This window comes from Aethina tumida, chromosome 6 (assembly GCF_024364675.1).
Source record: "Aethina tumida isolate Nest 87 chromosome 6, icAetTumi1.1, whole genome shotgun sequence".
In the NCBI taxonomy this organism is placed as follows: domain Eukaryota; kingdom Metazoa; phylum Arthropoda; class Insecta; order Coleoptera; family Nitidulidae; genus Aethina; species Aethina tumida.
In genome coordinates this window covers 1,839,226-1,855,921 of record NC_065440.1, presented here as the reverse complement: position 1 = coordinate 1,855,921, position 16,696 = coordinate 1,839,226, and the positions used below count along the sequence as shown (strand labels likewise).

The following is a 16,696-nucleotide window of genomic DNA, read 5'->3' as shown; positions in this document are numbered from 1 at the left end:
TTTTAAATTTTAAAAATTAAATTTTTAAATTTTAAAATTTAAAGTTTTAATAATTAAATTTTTAAAATTTAGTATTTAAATTTTTAAATTTTAAAATTTAAATTTTTAAATTTTAAAATTTAAAATTTGAATAATTAAATTTTTTAAATTTAGTATTTAAATTTTTAAATTTTAAAATTTAAAATTTTAATAATTAAATTTTTAAAATTTGGTATTTAAATTTTTAAATTTTAAAATTTAAAGTTTTAATAATTAAATTTTTAAAATTTAGTATTTAAATTTTTAAATTTTAAAAATTAAATTTTTAAATTTTAAAATTTAACGTTTTAATAATTAAATTTTTAAAATTTAGTATTTAAATTTTTAAATTTTAAAAATTAAATTTTTAAATTTTAAAATTTAAAATTTTAATAATTAAATTTTTAAAATTTAATATTTAAATTTTTAAATTTTAAAATTTAAAATTTTATTAATTAAATTTTTAAAATTTAGTATTTAAATTTTTAAATTTTAAAATTTAAAGTTTTAATAATTAAATTTTTAAAATTTAGTATTTAAAATTTAAAATTTTAATAATTAAATTTTTAAAATTTAGTATTTAAATTTTTAAATTTTAAAATTTTAATAATTAAATTTTTAAAATTTAGTATTTAAATTTATAAATTTTAAAATTTAAAGTTTTAATAATTAAATTTTTAAAATTAAATATTTAAATTTTTAAATTTTAAAATTTAAAATTTTAATAATTTTATTTTTAAAATTTAGTATTTAAATTTTTAAATTTTAAAATTTAAAATTTTAGTAATTACATTTTTAAAATTTTGTATTTAAATTTTTAAATTTTAAAATTTAAAATTTTATTAATTAAATTTTTAAAATTTAGTATTTAAATTTTTAAATTTTAAAATTTAAAGTTTTAATAATTAAATTTTTAAAATTTAGGATTTAAATTTTTAAATTTTAAAATTTAAAATTTTAATAATTAAATTTTAAAAATTTAGTATTTAAATTTTTAAATTTTAAAATTTTAAAAATTAAATTTTTAAAATTTAGTATTTAAATTTTTAAATTTTAAAATTTAAAGTTTTAATAATTAAATTTTTAAAAATAAGTATTTAAATTTTTAAATTTTAAAATTTAAAATTTTAATAATTTTATTTTTAAAATTTAGTATTTAAATTTTTAAATTTTAAATATTAAAGTTTTAATAATTAAATTTTTAAAATTTACTATTTAAATTTTTAAATTTTAAAATTTAAAGTTTTATTAATTAAAATTTTAAATTTATGTATTTAAATTTTTAAATTTTAAAATTTAAATTTTTAAATTTTAAAATTTAAAATTTTAATAATTAAATTTTTAAAATTTAGTTTTTAAATTTTAAAATTTAAAATTTTAGTAATTAAATTTTTAAAATTTAGTTTTTAAATTTTAAAATTTAAAATTTTAGTAATTAAATTTTTAAATTTAATTTTAAAAATTTAATTATTAAAATTTTAAATTTTAAAATTTAAAAATTTAAATACTAAATTTTAAAAATTTAATTAATTTAAATTTAATTTTAAAAATTTAATTATTAAAATTTTAAATTTTAAAATTTAAAAATTTAAATTTTAAAATTTAAAAATTTAAGTACTAAATTTTAAAAATTTAATTATTAAAACTTTAAATTTTAAAATTTAAAAATTTAAATACTAAATTTTAAAAATTTAATTATTAAAATTTTAAATTTTAAAATTTAAAAATTTAAATATTAAATTTTTAAAATTTAATTATTAAAACTTTAAATTTTTAAATTGAAAAATTTAAATAGTAAATTTTAAAAATTTAATTATTAAAATTTTAAATTTTAAAATTTAAAAATTTAAATTCTAAATTTTAAAAATTTAATTATTAAAATTTTAAATTTTGAAATTTAAAAATTTAAATACTAAATTTTAAAAATTTAATTATTAAAATTTTAAATTTTAAAATTTAAAAATTTAAATACTAAATTTTAAATATTTAATTATTAAAACTTTAAAAAAATAAAATTTAACAATTTAAAATTTAAAAATTTAAATTTTAAAATTTAAAAATTTAAATACTACATTTTAAATATTTAATTATTAAAACTTTAAAAAAATAAAATTTAAAATTTTAAATTTTAAAATTTAAAAATTTAAATTCTAAATTTTAAAAATTTAATTATTAAAATTTTAAATTTTGAAATTTAAAAATTTAAATACTAAATTTTAAAAATTTAATTATTAAAATTTTAAATTTTAAATTTTAAAATTTAAAAATTTAAATACTAAATTTTAAAAATTTAATTATTAAGACTTTAAATTTTAAAATTTAAAAATTTAAATACCAAATTTTAAAAATTTAATTATTAAAATTTTAAATTTTAAAATTTAAAAATTTAAATTTTATAATATAATAATTTAAATACTAAATTTTAAAAATTTAATTATTAAAACTTTAAATCTTAAAATTTAAAAATTTAAATACTAAATTTTAAATATTTAATTATTAAATCTTTAAAAAAATAAAATTTAACAATTTAAAATTTAAAAATTTAAATTTTAAAATTTAAAAATTTAAATACTACATTTTAAATATTTAATTATTAAAACTTTAAAAAAATAAAATTTAAAATTTTAAATTTTAAAATTTAAAAATTTAAATACTAAATTTTAAAAATTTAATTATTAAAATTTTAAATTTTAAAATTTAAAAATTTAAATTTTAAAATTTAAAAATTTAAATACTAAATTTTAAAAATTTAATTATTAAAACTTTAAATTTTAAAATTCAAAAATTTAATTTTTAAAATTTAAAAATTTAAATACTAAATTTTAAAAATTTAATTATTAAAATTTTTAATTTTAAAATATAAAAATTTAATTTTTAAAATTTAAAAATTTAAATACCAAATTTTAAAAATTTAATTATTAAAACTTTAAATTTTAAAATTTAAAAATTTAAATACTAAATTTTAAAAATTTAATTATTAAAATTTTAAAATTTAAAAATTTAAATTTTAAAATTTAAAAATTTAAATACTAAATTTTAAAAATATAATTATTAAAACTTTAAATTTTAAAATTTAAAAATTTCAATACTAAATTTTAAAAATTTAATTATTAAAACTTTAAATTTTAAAATTTAAAAATTTATGTACTAAATTTTAAAAATTTAATTGTTAAAATTTTAAATTTTAAAATTTAAAAATTTAAATTTTAAATTTTAAAAATTTAAATACTAAATTTTATAAATTTAATTATTAAAACTTTAAATTTTAAAATTTAAAAATTTAAATACTAAATTTTAAAAATTTGATTATTAAAACTTTAAATTTTAAAATTTAAAAATTTAAATACTAAATTTTAAAAATTTGATTATTAAAACTTTAAATTTTAAAATTTAAAAATTTAAATTTTAAAATTTAAAAATTTAAATTCTAAATTTTAAAAATTTAATTATTAAAACTTTAAATTTTAAAAATTTAAATACTAAATTTTAAAAATTTAATTATTAAAACTTTAAATTTAAAATTTTAAAAATTTAAATACTAAATTTTAAAAATTTAATTATTAAAACTTTAAATTTTAAAATTTAAAAATTTAAATACTAAATTTTAAAAATTTAATTATTAAAACTTTAAATTTTAAAATTTATAAATTTAAATACTAAATTTTAAAAATTTAATTATTAAAATTTTAAAATTTAAAAATTTAAATACTAAATTTTAAAAATATAATTATTAAAACTTTAAATTTTAAAATTTAAAAATTTCAATACTAAATTTTAAAAATTTAATTATTAAAACTTTAAATTTTAAAAATTTAAATACTAAATTTTAAAAATTTAATTATTAAAACTTTAAATTTTAAAATTTAAAAATTTAAATTTTAAAATTTAAAAATTTAAATACTAAATTTTAAAAATTAAATTATTAAAACTTTAAATTTTAAAATTTAAAAATTTAAATACTAAATTTTAAAAATTTAATTATTAAAACTTTAAATTTTAAAATTTAAAAATTTAAATTTTAAAATTCAAAAATTTAAATACTAAATTTTAAAAATTTAATTATTAAAACTTTAAATTTTAAAATTTAAATACTAAATTTTAAAAAGTTAATTATTAAACTTTAAATTTTAATATTTAAAAATTTAAATACTAAATTTTAAAAATTTAAATATTAAATTTTATAAATTTAAATGATAAATTTTAAAAATTTAATTATTAAAACTTTAAATTTAAAATTTTAAAAATTTAAATACTAAATTTTAAAAATTTAATTATTAAAATTTAAAGTTTAAAATTTAAAAATTTAAATTTTAAAATTTAAAAATTTAAATTTTAAAATTTAAAAATTTAAATACTAAATTTTAAAAATTTAATTTTTAACTGTACCTATTCCACATCTTCAAGACATTTCTGCATTTCCTTCCACCTCGACTAATGTTCAAAGTCTAATATCTGATTTTAATTGTAATTCTTACTCTTCGATATCAAATAATTTAATAAATTTTAATAAACAAATTATTGTACATTCCAATGTTTTACTAAAATATTCTGATTCTTTTTCTGTTCCTGATGTTCCCTTTAGATACAAATAATAATTTTAATATTTCAAAAGACTGTCACTTGATTGTTCTGTTAGATCATTCCTATTGCAAATCTGCATCTCCTATCTGTGATAAAAATAATGCTGAGAGTTAAAGGCAAGTTGCCAAAAGTAAAAAGTATGTTTTAATGATTGTGAAGTCTTTTACTGTATTATTATTATTGTTATTTATTTTGTTTCTTGTTTTTAGGAATATATGTATCAATTTTATATCAAATGTGTATTCTCATTGTGTATTTATAATAAAACTTTTGTTAAATAAATAACCGTTTTATTTTTATATATTATAAATTGAACCTAACCTATATTAGTAAAATTTAAATGCTATAAGATCTCCCGCCATCGCAGTATTCCCGCTCTTTTTGAATGACACAAAACAAGATTTCTGTAATAAAATTAAATGGCAACACCGCGTATTGTTACATTTGGCAATCCGCCACTTAGCCTTGAGCCGAGTAATGTTTCTCTTTTATAACATTGGGTTGGTACTTCTTAGGTTTTCTATGTAGGTTTTCTATGTGGGTGTTCTGTGAGTGTCACCAGTGTGGCCATTTCGGAAAAGTTTCAGGGGTATATACAAAGTACACAGAAAGTCTGTTTCCGAAATGGGCACACTGAGTGTTGTTAAAGTAAGTTAAAAACAAAATTTAATTGACAAATGAAGGCGACCGAGGTTACCTTGGTGAACAAAAAAACAGTTAGGGTCAGTTAGAGAGAAGAAGCTCAAGAACTCAGAAGTAGCAAGGCTACATCATCTTTTTGTTGATTCATCTAATGTGTCTCAATTAATTTGAATAAATTACTGCACTACACGAATACTTTCTTCCGTATTCTCTGAAGTGTCACTGGGTGTCAGTTGCTAGCGGAACAACCACGAAGTGGTTGGTTAATTTTCTAGGTTCTTCTTCTTCATCCCCTGTGATATTGATTGAATAACGTGTGCTATATTTGTCCTGGTGTACGTTCTAATTTATGTATTATAGTTTGAAACTGAGGAAAACCAAGGACCACGTGTTGGTGCATAAAACTTTAGTGTCTAATAATAGTGATTTCTTCGAAGCCACCTCATCTGAAAAACTTCTGACGCCCTTAATTAAGATTATGGAGGGATTCAACGTAATATAAATTGTTTTAGTTCATATTAATTTATCAATTTGAATATGTAAAGTTGGTAATATTTTTAGGTGAGGATGGCAATGACATATCTGTTTAATTGGAGGTTTAAAAAAATAATTTCTAGACGCGATGCCATAATGCAGTTTTTGCAATTTATACAAGGTACGAGATGGATTATTGAAGGTTAGTAACCTTTTCTTTATTTGTATATGATAAGAATATGTTCTTTAACATACATTTCAAATACAAAAAACAAAGTTAAAAAATATGTTTCTGTTTAATTACTTAATTTAAAAACTCGTAATAATTATATTTAAATATTCAAGTTTAACAAAACATATTTCACTTTGAAGTTAAGCTAATTACTATTAAATAATTTTATATTCATTCATGTAAACTAGTATTCATGCAATTGAATATATTTAACTTGTCTATGTTATGTAATTAGTACAAATGTTAAATTACACTAATTTTTTTATATAAGTCCCGTAAGTTACGATCAATTAGATCTAATCAACCATTTTTCAATATATCTATAGTCATTCGTTTTTATTGGTCGCCGTTTGTTGGAATTATTTCCTAACGTTTTGCTAGTACGAGTAGCTAGCATCTTCAAAGGTCTAATTGTCTAAATAACAACATAAACAATTGATGTTCTAAAAATTTCGTTCTGTTCGTTGGCCGTTCTTATCTGCTTAGCGATTTTAGTGTTTTTGAGCACTGGTGTCCATATTTTATAGAGTTTCAATGCTTCTTATTTTTTATTGAAGTTTCCGAGCTTATGGATTTAAATTGCTTCCACTAATCACTCTCTTGTGATATCCGGTTGTCGAGGCAAGCAATTGTGTATCATAGAATTTTATCTTGTGATTTCCATCTAACAGTGCATGTTCAGCGACAACAGACTTGTTTGATTGTTTCAAGATGCAGTTTCGTTTGTGCTCAAAAACACTAAAATCGCTAAGCAGATAAGAACGGCCAACGAACAGAACGAAATTTCAAGAACATCAATTGTCTAAGTTGTCATTTAGTTGTCAATCAGATGTCAAAGTAACACGAACCAAATCAGACCTCTGAAGATGCTAGACACTCGTGCTAGTGAAACCTTAAGAAATAATTCCAACGAACGTCGACCAATAAACCTGAACAACTATAGATATTAATAACAATAAAATTTTAATATTCAAACAATTATTCTCATTAATATTTACTATTGCTACTTTATGTTAATATTGTTTCGAAAGGTAACCTGATTTTTTCTCTGTAATTTCAGTTAAATACATGCTATGTGAAATACAGCAAATAATGTTAAAAATGGAATGCTTTAAATACTCTTTTGTTTTTGCTGTTTTCAAATAGATTTGTATCTGTTTTGATTTTTCCTCTTAATATTTTAGAAATCGATAACTGATAAACTAAATTGATGTTCACCTTTACATCTATGCAGCTGAGTTTATCAATATTCAAATAAACATGAAACCTTTAAGATCATTGTACTTTCATTTAGCTTGTTACTCATGTGATTTAATTGAATATATCCATATACAGCATATTCAAATACATGAATACAGAGCTGGGCATAGGCTGGTAAAATTATTTTGTATTTGCATTCATTTATTTGTTATTCGCTATTTTGTTACTATTACCCAAATATTTTTTTTTGTTTTAAAGTTGGGAAATCTGTTAATATTGTAATAAATATTATAAATATTTTTATACGATATGTAAGCACAAAACATCTTTATTTTTTAAACAATGACCTGTGGGAATACCCACACAGCAAATGTTTTCTACATCTGGAGTTCACCAGGTCTCACCAGATGTTGAAGGATTTTATTTGGAATGTCCGCGGAATAAATGTTATACATTTAGGTACCGAATACCGAGAAAAGGCCCACCAAATGTGGGAATACCATGTGTGGAGGTATACGTTTACGATGCTAGGTAGACCATCTTCTGAGAAGGCTCACGAGAGGTAAATGTGCCAAGGCGCTCTTAAATAGACGGAGCACCCTGGCTCGAGAGCAGTTAGAATTTGATATTTCCTGGTGAATAGTCACGTGCATCCTGGTAACTCATTCACACTACTCCCCAACACTTTCCTTTCGCCCAGTGTTAGAGTGATCCATATACATCGTCGCAATAAATAAAGCATTATTATTCCACACCAAGAACACTCATGAGAATCACGCCATAAAACTCCTTAGCGAACCAAATCGCTAAAGACCAGTATATGGATTGATGATTACAGTTAGTGTACATTTATTTTTAAAGTAAATACGCAAATAAAAATGAATGAACAGAGTTAATAAAATATTATGTTATTTTTATTGTTCAAGTCCTGTGATATTTATCGTACTGCAGTTTTACATAATTGTCTAGTACTAGTTCAGTGATTTGTATAATACATGTAACTCCAAAAGTGACATCGTGCAAGAGCAATATGTTAATATTACTTTTATTTTACGACTTATGCTTATTTTGTGATTTTCCATTTTCCTCAATTGATAACAGTTCAATGAGAATAAATTAAAGAATTCAATAAAAATTAAATACAAGGGAAACGTTTAGTTACCGATTTATACAACCAAGTTTGAATTTTAAAATATTGAATATACGGTACAGTCTCGACGCCGACCAATAAACCCGAACAACTGTAGATATGGGAACAATGGTCACGGTAAGTCTCAATATTTAATATAATATGAATTAATTAATATAATATGAATTGGTTTAGTTATACCTTTTAAAAACAATTTTTAATAGTATGAAAATATTATTGAAAATAATAAATATTTAACTAATTTGGTATATATATATTAGTATATATAATGACTTCTATTTCGAAAGTACCCAGACAGTAGTCAAACATAGCATGTAGAGATTTATGTTTATTTTAGTTAAGTAATTCATTTTACATACAACTAATAATGTTGGATGATGGAACCAGTTCTTACTGTAAGTGAGTAATTTGACATTTAGATAAAGAGGAATTAATATGAATAAGTAGTCGAACAAAAGTTCGTTTAATTAATAAACAATTCAAGTTATTCATAGAATTAAAATTAAACGGTAACTAATATTTTTTAATTTTAATATTGTGAAACTCGGATTTTAATTACATTATAGTAATTTGAAAAATAAATATATGAATAATTAAAAATATTTTATTAATCAAAGACAAAATTTCATAAGTATAAAATTAATAAAGATCTACTAAAAATTCATTTAATTATACCTTTATCTAAATTTCAATGCTATACAAATTTTTGAACATTTAGATAAAGAGGGATTAATATGAACAAGTAGTCGAACAAAAGTTCGTTTAATTAATAAACAATTCAAGTTATTCATAGAATTAAAATTAAACGGTAACTAATATTTTTTAATTTTAATAATGTGAAACTCGGATTTTAATTACATTATAGTAATTTGAAAAATAAATATATAAATAATTAAAAATATTTTATTAATCAAAGACAAAATTTCATAAATATAAAATTAATAAAGATCTACTAAAAATTCATTTAATTATACCTTTATCTAGATTTCAATGCTATACAAATTTTTGAACATTATTCGTATTTTGTTTTCTCTGTGGGAGATTAATCAAAATACTCAAATTGCCATTTACATAAAGAAAAACCTATTTGCACCATAATAGTGAACAATTTAAGTTAAATTTAATTGATATTCTCTGAAATATTTTAAAGTACGTTATAAAAAAGATTACTTGAAAGCAAATAATTTTGTGATTAAAATTAAATAATTGTATAATATACAATTATTTAATTAAGATGAAACAATTTAATTAAGATGAAATGTAACATAGGGTCTTAATACTAATTACTTTTAAAAAAACTATTTGAAAAACAATATTTTACAATGAGTACCTTTTGCCAAATATTTAATTGTTTTAAATTAACTCATTCACTAATGCTTTTAACAACCTTTGATAAATTACATTAAATAACTTTTTGAAATTTTTGAAAACATGTTTTTATTGTAAAGAATTTTTTGTAAAACATTTTTTTTATTTTTAGTAAATAAGTGTACTCTAAAATTTGTTTTATTATTATAATTCTAACCTTTTTTTAACTATTTAAAGAATTTAGAGTGATTATTAAATATGTTGAAGTTTATTTGGTCACCGCTTTCTATTTATAATGAAGTATTTATGAAAATGGTAACAAAAATGTAATGTACAAAATAAACTAGGCAAAATTTTGTATTGATGTCCATATTTATCGTTATTTGAAAAAAAAAATATTTTTTACAAAAAAACATACATTTTTAAAATTAAAAAGACTGTATTGTCCATTAATATTTTGTATATATTCAACCTTATTTTTTATTTTAGTCATGGACGATGGAACAAAGGAAATTTCCAGAATGTTTTATTTTACTCATGACATATGAGTGATCAAAGAGAATCTGATGTGAAAGAGGTGACCAAAGGTCAGTAGATTAGATACTTCGAGTTTGATTTGTCTAATGTATATTTATTGTTAACACAGTCTGTCATAAAAATTAAGTGACTGATGTTAGATAAGTGAAACGGGAAACCAATCGTATTTTTTGTTTAATATTATTCCAAGTACACTCCATTATTTATACAAGATTGGAATCGTGTGTAAAACGATTCAAAACAAAGTTGAATTCATTGTTTGGGGCCTTTTCTAGGACCCATGTCCCAGTACTTTGAATCTCTTCTATAGCCAGAAGTCTGTTGTTAGTAAATCTAGCGAATATGGAGTGTGTTGTAAAACAACAAGAATCTTTTTGGACAAAAACTTCACTATTCTGGACTTAGCGAATATGGAGTGTGTTGTAAAACAACAAGGATCTTTTTGGACAAAAACTTCACTATTCTGGACTTGAGCTGACACAGATAATTATCTTCAGCAATCTGTCCAGGACTCCCAAATAATACTGACCTACAATCGTTTGACCTTGATGAAGTGGGAAAAATGTAAGTATAAACACTTAGAAGGTGCAAATTTCGTGAATCAAATATTTGTATACCTACTTGGTTCAGTTTTCGTATTATAGGTGGCACTCATCTGAGGAAATTTATACCAACAGTCACCTAAGTTTTGAGACAATTCTATTTAAAAATATTTATATTTATACGTTAAAGAGAAAAAAATTAAAATACGATTTCTTTGGACATTCGTAGGTCTTCCGCAACACATTGAGCCAAGGTGTAATCCATAGGTGCCTCGTTGCTACTTTCTCTTGCATCGATTCAACTTTACAAACATCCACGTTGTTAGTTCCCTTGTATTTGCTCAATCGATTAAAATGAACAACTCTTGGTTTTCCTCTTGGAAGCTTTCTAATTCGGTATATGACGTCGTTGATCGGGTCAATAACTTCATAGGGTCGCTCCCATGAGGTCTGGAGTTACGGAGATAAACCTCGTCTTTGTTGTGGATTATACAACCACACTTTATCTCCTTGCTGGTATCTACCATCCTGGGCTTTATTGTCATAAGCCTCTTTCATGCGATCACTTGCATTTTGGATATTAGCACGAACCCTAGAATGAATGTCACTCATCCTCCTTCACAGATCACTGACGTAGTTTTCACCGACAATATCTTCCTTAGGCTAGTTACGTCGATGGCAATTCTTTCAAAAGGACTTACCACGTTATATTGACGCATCATGACTTTAGGATGCTTATTAGGACCATTACTTGCCGCACAAACAGTACACTTCTTATACCACTGCTTCACATCTTTCTTGCTATTCACCGAGTAAAACCTCTGCCCTAATTTATAAAGGGTCCTCGCCACTCCAAAATGATCATCTGTGTTTCTATAATGGATTTCTTTAAGGACTTCCGGCACACGGTTCATTGGTACGAAAAATTGTTTTCTTTCTTCCTCTCCTTCTGCTTTTTCGATTACACGTTTCAACAGTCCATCCTCCAACACCAACGAATCCCATTTTGCCCACAATGTCTTAATACTGGGCGAATATTGTGCGACAACGTTCCAACCTGGCCTTACTCCATCTTTCTTCCACCTATGAAGATGCTTCAGATCGGTGTCATCTTCTTGATCTTTTAGAACCTCTTCGGGCTTCCAACGATCATCAATCACCGTGGTTCTCCTAACGGCGGCTTCCATTTCTTCCGCTCGACTGCAGTGTCCACAATTCTTTGGGCATGGTCGTCTGGATAAGGTATCAGCATTTCCATGACTCTTTCCAGCTCGATGTTCAACAACAAAATCTGTTGGGGCATGATTGATACGGATCGACGGTTGTTCCCTTTCATCGACTCGATCTAGTTTTCCGACTTTGGTCGAGATTCCGAATCCTTCCACTCCGTTGTACATTGACTACGAATATGACCCAACTTCCCATAATTCCAGCAACGAATTTGTTTCTTACTAGTGATGTCCTTCACTCGTCGCTGTGGCAAAGCTTCCACAAGGCGACGGGGACAGTTTAGAATCAAAGCCCTGCTAGTTTCTCGGCCCCTTAATCCATCGTTGAATGCGTCGACAGCCAAACTTTCCATTATTTCTTCTGTTGCAGAAGAATAGCCAGCGCGAACAAGCCTAGCCATTCTTGAAGAATTTCATTAGGTTTTTGATAACGATTTTTCAGTTGACTGCGATACACATACTTCAAATGTGTTTGCTCAAATCTCATTTCTAACCGCTTCACCAAGTGTACATTGGCAGACATTTGCAATAACACATCGGCAGAATCTCCCCGCAGTGCCAGAATTAGGTGTGTTGTTTTCTCAGCGTCATTCCATTCATTTGACAGGGCTGCCGCTTCAAACTGTAAAAGAAATGTTACCCATGGAGATTTACTTTCAAATGTTGGTGGTTCAATAGGTTTCTTCTCAACATCCATTCCCTTAAGTTTTTTGGTTGTTTCCTGATGAGAACGTTGTTCGTTATGCCACAATTTTATTATCCTTTTCCATATCCAGAACGCTCGTAGAAATTCGTCTTACTGGGAGTTATTCTAACTGTTGTGTGATTTCCTACAACCTTTGTTGCAAATTTCAAACATCTTCATTTACTTGCTGAGAATGTTGTAGTATATTTCTTTCTAGTTTTTCCATTAGATCAGTCTTTAAATTACTAGTGTCTTCCATCAGCGTCTCTTTCATACTCTCCAGTAATTTTTCTTCCAGGTTACTGGAATCTTCCAGTAATTTCTTTTCTAGGTTACTTTTTAGATAACTGAAATTTTCCAGTAATTTTTTTCCATATTACTTTCTAATTGTGATAACATGGTCTGGATATCACACCCAACATTAAACAACTTGGACATAACAAACAATGATGGTACTATTAGGATTGTGTATGACCAAGTCAGGCATGAACAGTTGGCCGTTATGATGACGTACACACGGCTCAACGTGAACAGGCCATTTCTTGGAGATAAGTTCGGCCAGCTTGCTAACGACAGCATCGTGGCGCTTTAGCCTTTCATAATGTACGTGGTGTCACTTCTGTAAAACATGAGACAAAGACTCATTACAGTTACAACTCCACGATATTTACGGCTTTCTGGTGGGTTGAATGGTATTCCCACAGTGGCCAGGTAATTAGTGCGCAGATGGACAGCGCGCACAAAGTACTTGCCTGTCTATCCAAATGGTTTTTGCGTTAGCTACGACCGACATTACGAATTGCATTCAACCATTTGGAATGGACAGGAATACTACCACCAAGCTTAAATAAGTGATTCATGGAGGTAGTTTATCTAACGGATTTTAATACTCGACGCGTTGTTGGGTCAGTTAAATTTTCCAACAGATTACGAAGTCGGGCCAGAAGCTGTTGAGGGATGGCACTTCTCAATTGCATGATCCCAAGTCCTCCATCCTAAATGCGCACATACAGGAATGCGTTCAGAATATGCATCGGAAGAAGGAGAATTTTCTTAATACCTGTCCTAATTATACAGTCTGCATTAGATAAAATTTTCCCATCATTAATAGGATTCTGCAGACCGTAGAGAACCTTTGGGATCAGAAATTACTTCAACAATACAAGCTTTTGGTTCGGCTTTAAAGGAGCTCTACCGAGTAATAACGTCCATTGTTTCAAATTATACAGCGATGGCTTATTGATGCCGGTGGTTCCAAACAAATGACCGAAACATCTAAAAGAACAAAAGTTACTAACAATAGGAATTTTGGAAGCGTCGATAGAGAATATAGGTTTCGTGGATGGAGTGGTGACTTTCCGTTCACCAATTGGTTTCGCAGAGATGGAGACCGACTTAGACGGGTTTAGGCTCATACCTCTTGCTTTGTAAAACTTTGAGGTTTCAATGAGCATTAGCTCCACATCTGCGTCACTAATTAAAACAATGTCATCGGCAAAAGCCATCGCTGCAATTTTAACCACGTCAGCAACACTACCACCAGAGAATTTCAAATTTAATTTCTTAATTTAACTAATTCATCAAGTACTATATTAAATATAAGAGGACTCAGAGGATCACTTTGCTTAACACCACGCCGGATGGCAATAGGGCGTGTAAACGAGTTGCCTACTTTAATAGTTGTTGTGGCATTAGATAAAGATCTCATTATATAATTAGATGACCCTAGGTCAACTTTCATCCGGCGTAGTGCCCGGGCAATAGAGTGATGAGATACAGAGTCGAACGCTTTACGAACATCCAGAGAGACGATATTATAGATAGTATAGGAGATATAAGATCATGGTCACTCCTGGAAATGGCAAGGTTAATAATTTTAAGGATAGTATCTGAATTCAGTTTGCTACGAGTCTATCTCAAAAATTCTAAAAATTGTGGTTCTAAGTTAGGAGACGAGAACGAGATCTTTAACCGAGGTTAACACAGAGCTTTGGATATTGTTGATCGGTTAGATGGAACAGCCTCATGTCTATAGTGAGGACCAGGACTAAATGGTTAGTTATTATGATATGACGTTGTTAATTTTGCCTTAGTCACTTCACTAACATCGGATTCATCAGAAGAATTCATAATTAAATGTTCGTAGTGAATTCTTAGAATCGATGAATTATAAGACGGACCAGCAACTTGGCTGGTATGAAAACCAGGACTAGAGGCAATAGTCTTAGGTGGGGTTGGATATACAGCTACAGAAGAATCACTAACGTCAGACGATTCCTTAGCAGAATGTTTATAATCAGTTTTAGGAATCGAAGATCGGTGTGACGGATCAGCAATCTGGCAGGTATGAAGCCCCGGACTAGAAGATATATTCTTAACCGGAAATGATGTTAAATTCGCCGTTAAATTTGATATGATGGAGGTGGTGGTGATTACACAGGTTACAGGAGAATGTATTTGAAGGTTAGATCTTAGTAATTTAGCATTATCTTCGCGGGCAGATTTTAAATATTCAAGGTACAGTGGACTCCCACGCTTATACCTCCTCTTGTCGATCAAGCGCTGATTTATATCTTCAGCCGGAATATTCAATTCCAGTCGAGACTTCGTAGGGATTTTCTACAACCACTGTCACAAGAAGATTAAGGATGAAGACAATTCTATACATTGCATACAACATCAAGTACAGCCAGGCTCAGGAAGAGTATATTAAGTTTTATTCACATAAGATTGGTGCAGTGGAATATAAACAAAATTTTAGGTAATTTTAGATTTTGTAAAGAAATAACATTAAATAAACATTTACGGTGCCTAACGCGCTTGTGCGAAATACAACAGTTGTGTTGGATGTTGAAATACCGTAGCGTGTAGCGTAAAAGTTAAAAGCTAGCTAGCTAGGTTCCGAACTATGATTACCACACCAATCTGTTGTTTCGGTTGTGAACGTTCCAGTGAAGAATCACTAGTAACACCAACTTTCTGCACTACACACACAAATACACTTCAACTGCACCAACGTTTATGTGAATGAACTGTTAGTATCTGTGACCAGACATTGAAAATTACTCATGTATGTTACTTATAATAGGTAATATTTTAAGCAAGCAGTATAAATTACGGTTTATGTTATGTAAGTTATATTAAAATTTAGGTATTATTGAGTATATTATTGTCAAAAATAAGGTTTATAACCTGCTTCTCCACAAACACTGGATATGTTAATTTGACAAATATTTTATTAAAAACGACGTGGTTTGTTGGTTGTGTCGTTTCTTAAATCCTCATTTCAAATTGATCATTGATATTAGTATACTGTGTCTATAGGGTATTACCAGTCCAGTCCTATATTCCTCAACAGAAAATTATTTAGTTGAACTGCTAGTGATGAAGGATATAATTAATTCTCATTTTTTTATTTAAGAATGGTATTAGAAAACACTTGTTTCTGATTCATTTTGCATTGGTCCCACACAATATTCATTATATTTTCAATTAATACGACTATTCTATGTATATCAGTAAATGAATTTTTAACTTCTGTGCTTCGATTTGTGCAATTGGATGTTTGGCTGTTGTTGCGATTTACACTTTTTGTATTTTCCTTGTCATCATTGTCATCGATGCATTTCATTAACTTATTGCAGGAATTCCTTTACAATCTGGGACTTACTTTATTCCGTCCACCTTCACCTCAAATAATTAATGCCCTATATTCTAAATCTCTATTGCCTACCACTGTAAAGTGGGCCATTACAGAATATGAGGCAGAATTAGAGATGTATCGGTAATTTAATACCGCGATTTTGGACCGTTATCTCAGCGACGAAATAACTAGTTAGTGAAATATGAGGCAATTGTGAAGACTCAGCTACTCGCAGATTGAAACAGAACAGCAGCAACGTAAACAACAAAGTAAGATATACACATATGTATGTGGGCTGGCCGGACTGAATCAATCAACTTACTGTTGATTTCGTTGGTCATTTTTGTTGTTAACGTTGACTGGTTCTGCTTTTGATCGTGGTCCAGGAGCAACAGATCGAATCGAAATGCGTTTGAAATATTAGCAGATACGATCATTATTTTAACGATTGTTGA

General features: G+C 25.2%; 1 protein-coding gene across 2 annotated transcripts; it reads left to right on the top strand.

Annotated features, from left to right (window-relative positions):
- The first annotated feature begins 5,368 nt into the window (after nt 1-5,368).
- Nucleotides 5,369-7,870, top strand: LOC126265854 (uncharacterized). Of its 2 annotated transcripts, none has more exons than XR_007548309.1 (3): nt 5,369-5,746; nt 5,803-5,917; nt 7,607-7,870. XR_007548309.1 is itself a non-coding variant. In XM_049968739.1 (3 exons), the coding sequence occupies exons 1-3, from the start codon at nt 5,591-5,593 to the stop codon at nt 7,711-7,713; spliced, it is 366 nt and encodes a 121-aa protein (XP_049824696.1). In that variant the 5' UTR covers nt 5,369-5,590; the 3' UTR covers nt 7,714-7,870. The 2 variants fall into 2 exon arrangements, 1 of the variants encoding a protein (XP_049824696.1); XM_049968739.1 differs by having other exon boundaries at nt 5,369-5,734.
- The last annotated feature ends 8,826 nt before the right edge of the window (nt 7,871-16,696 follow it).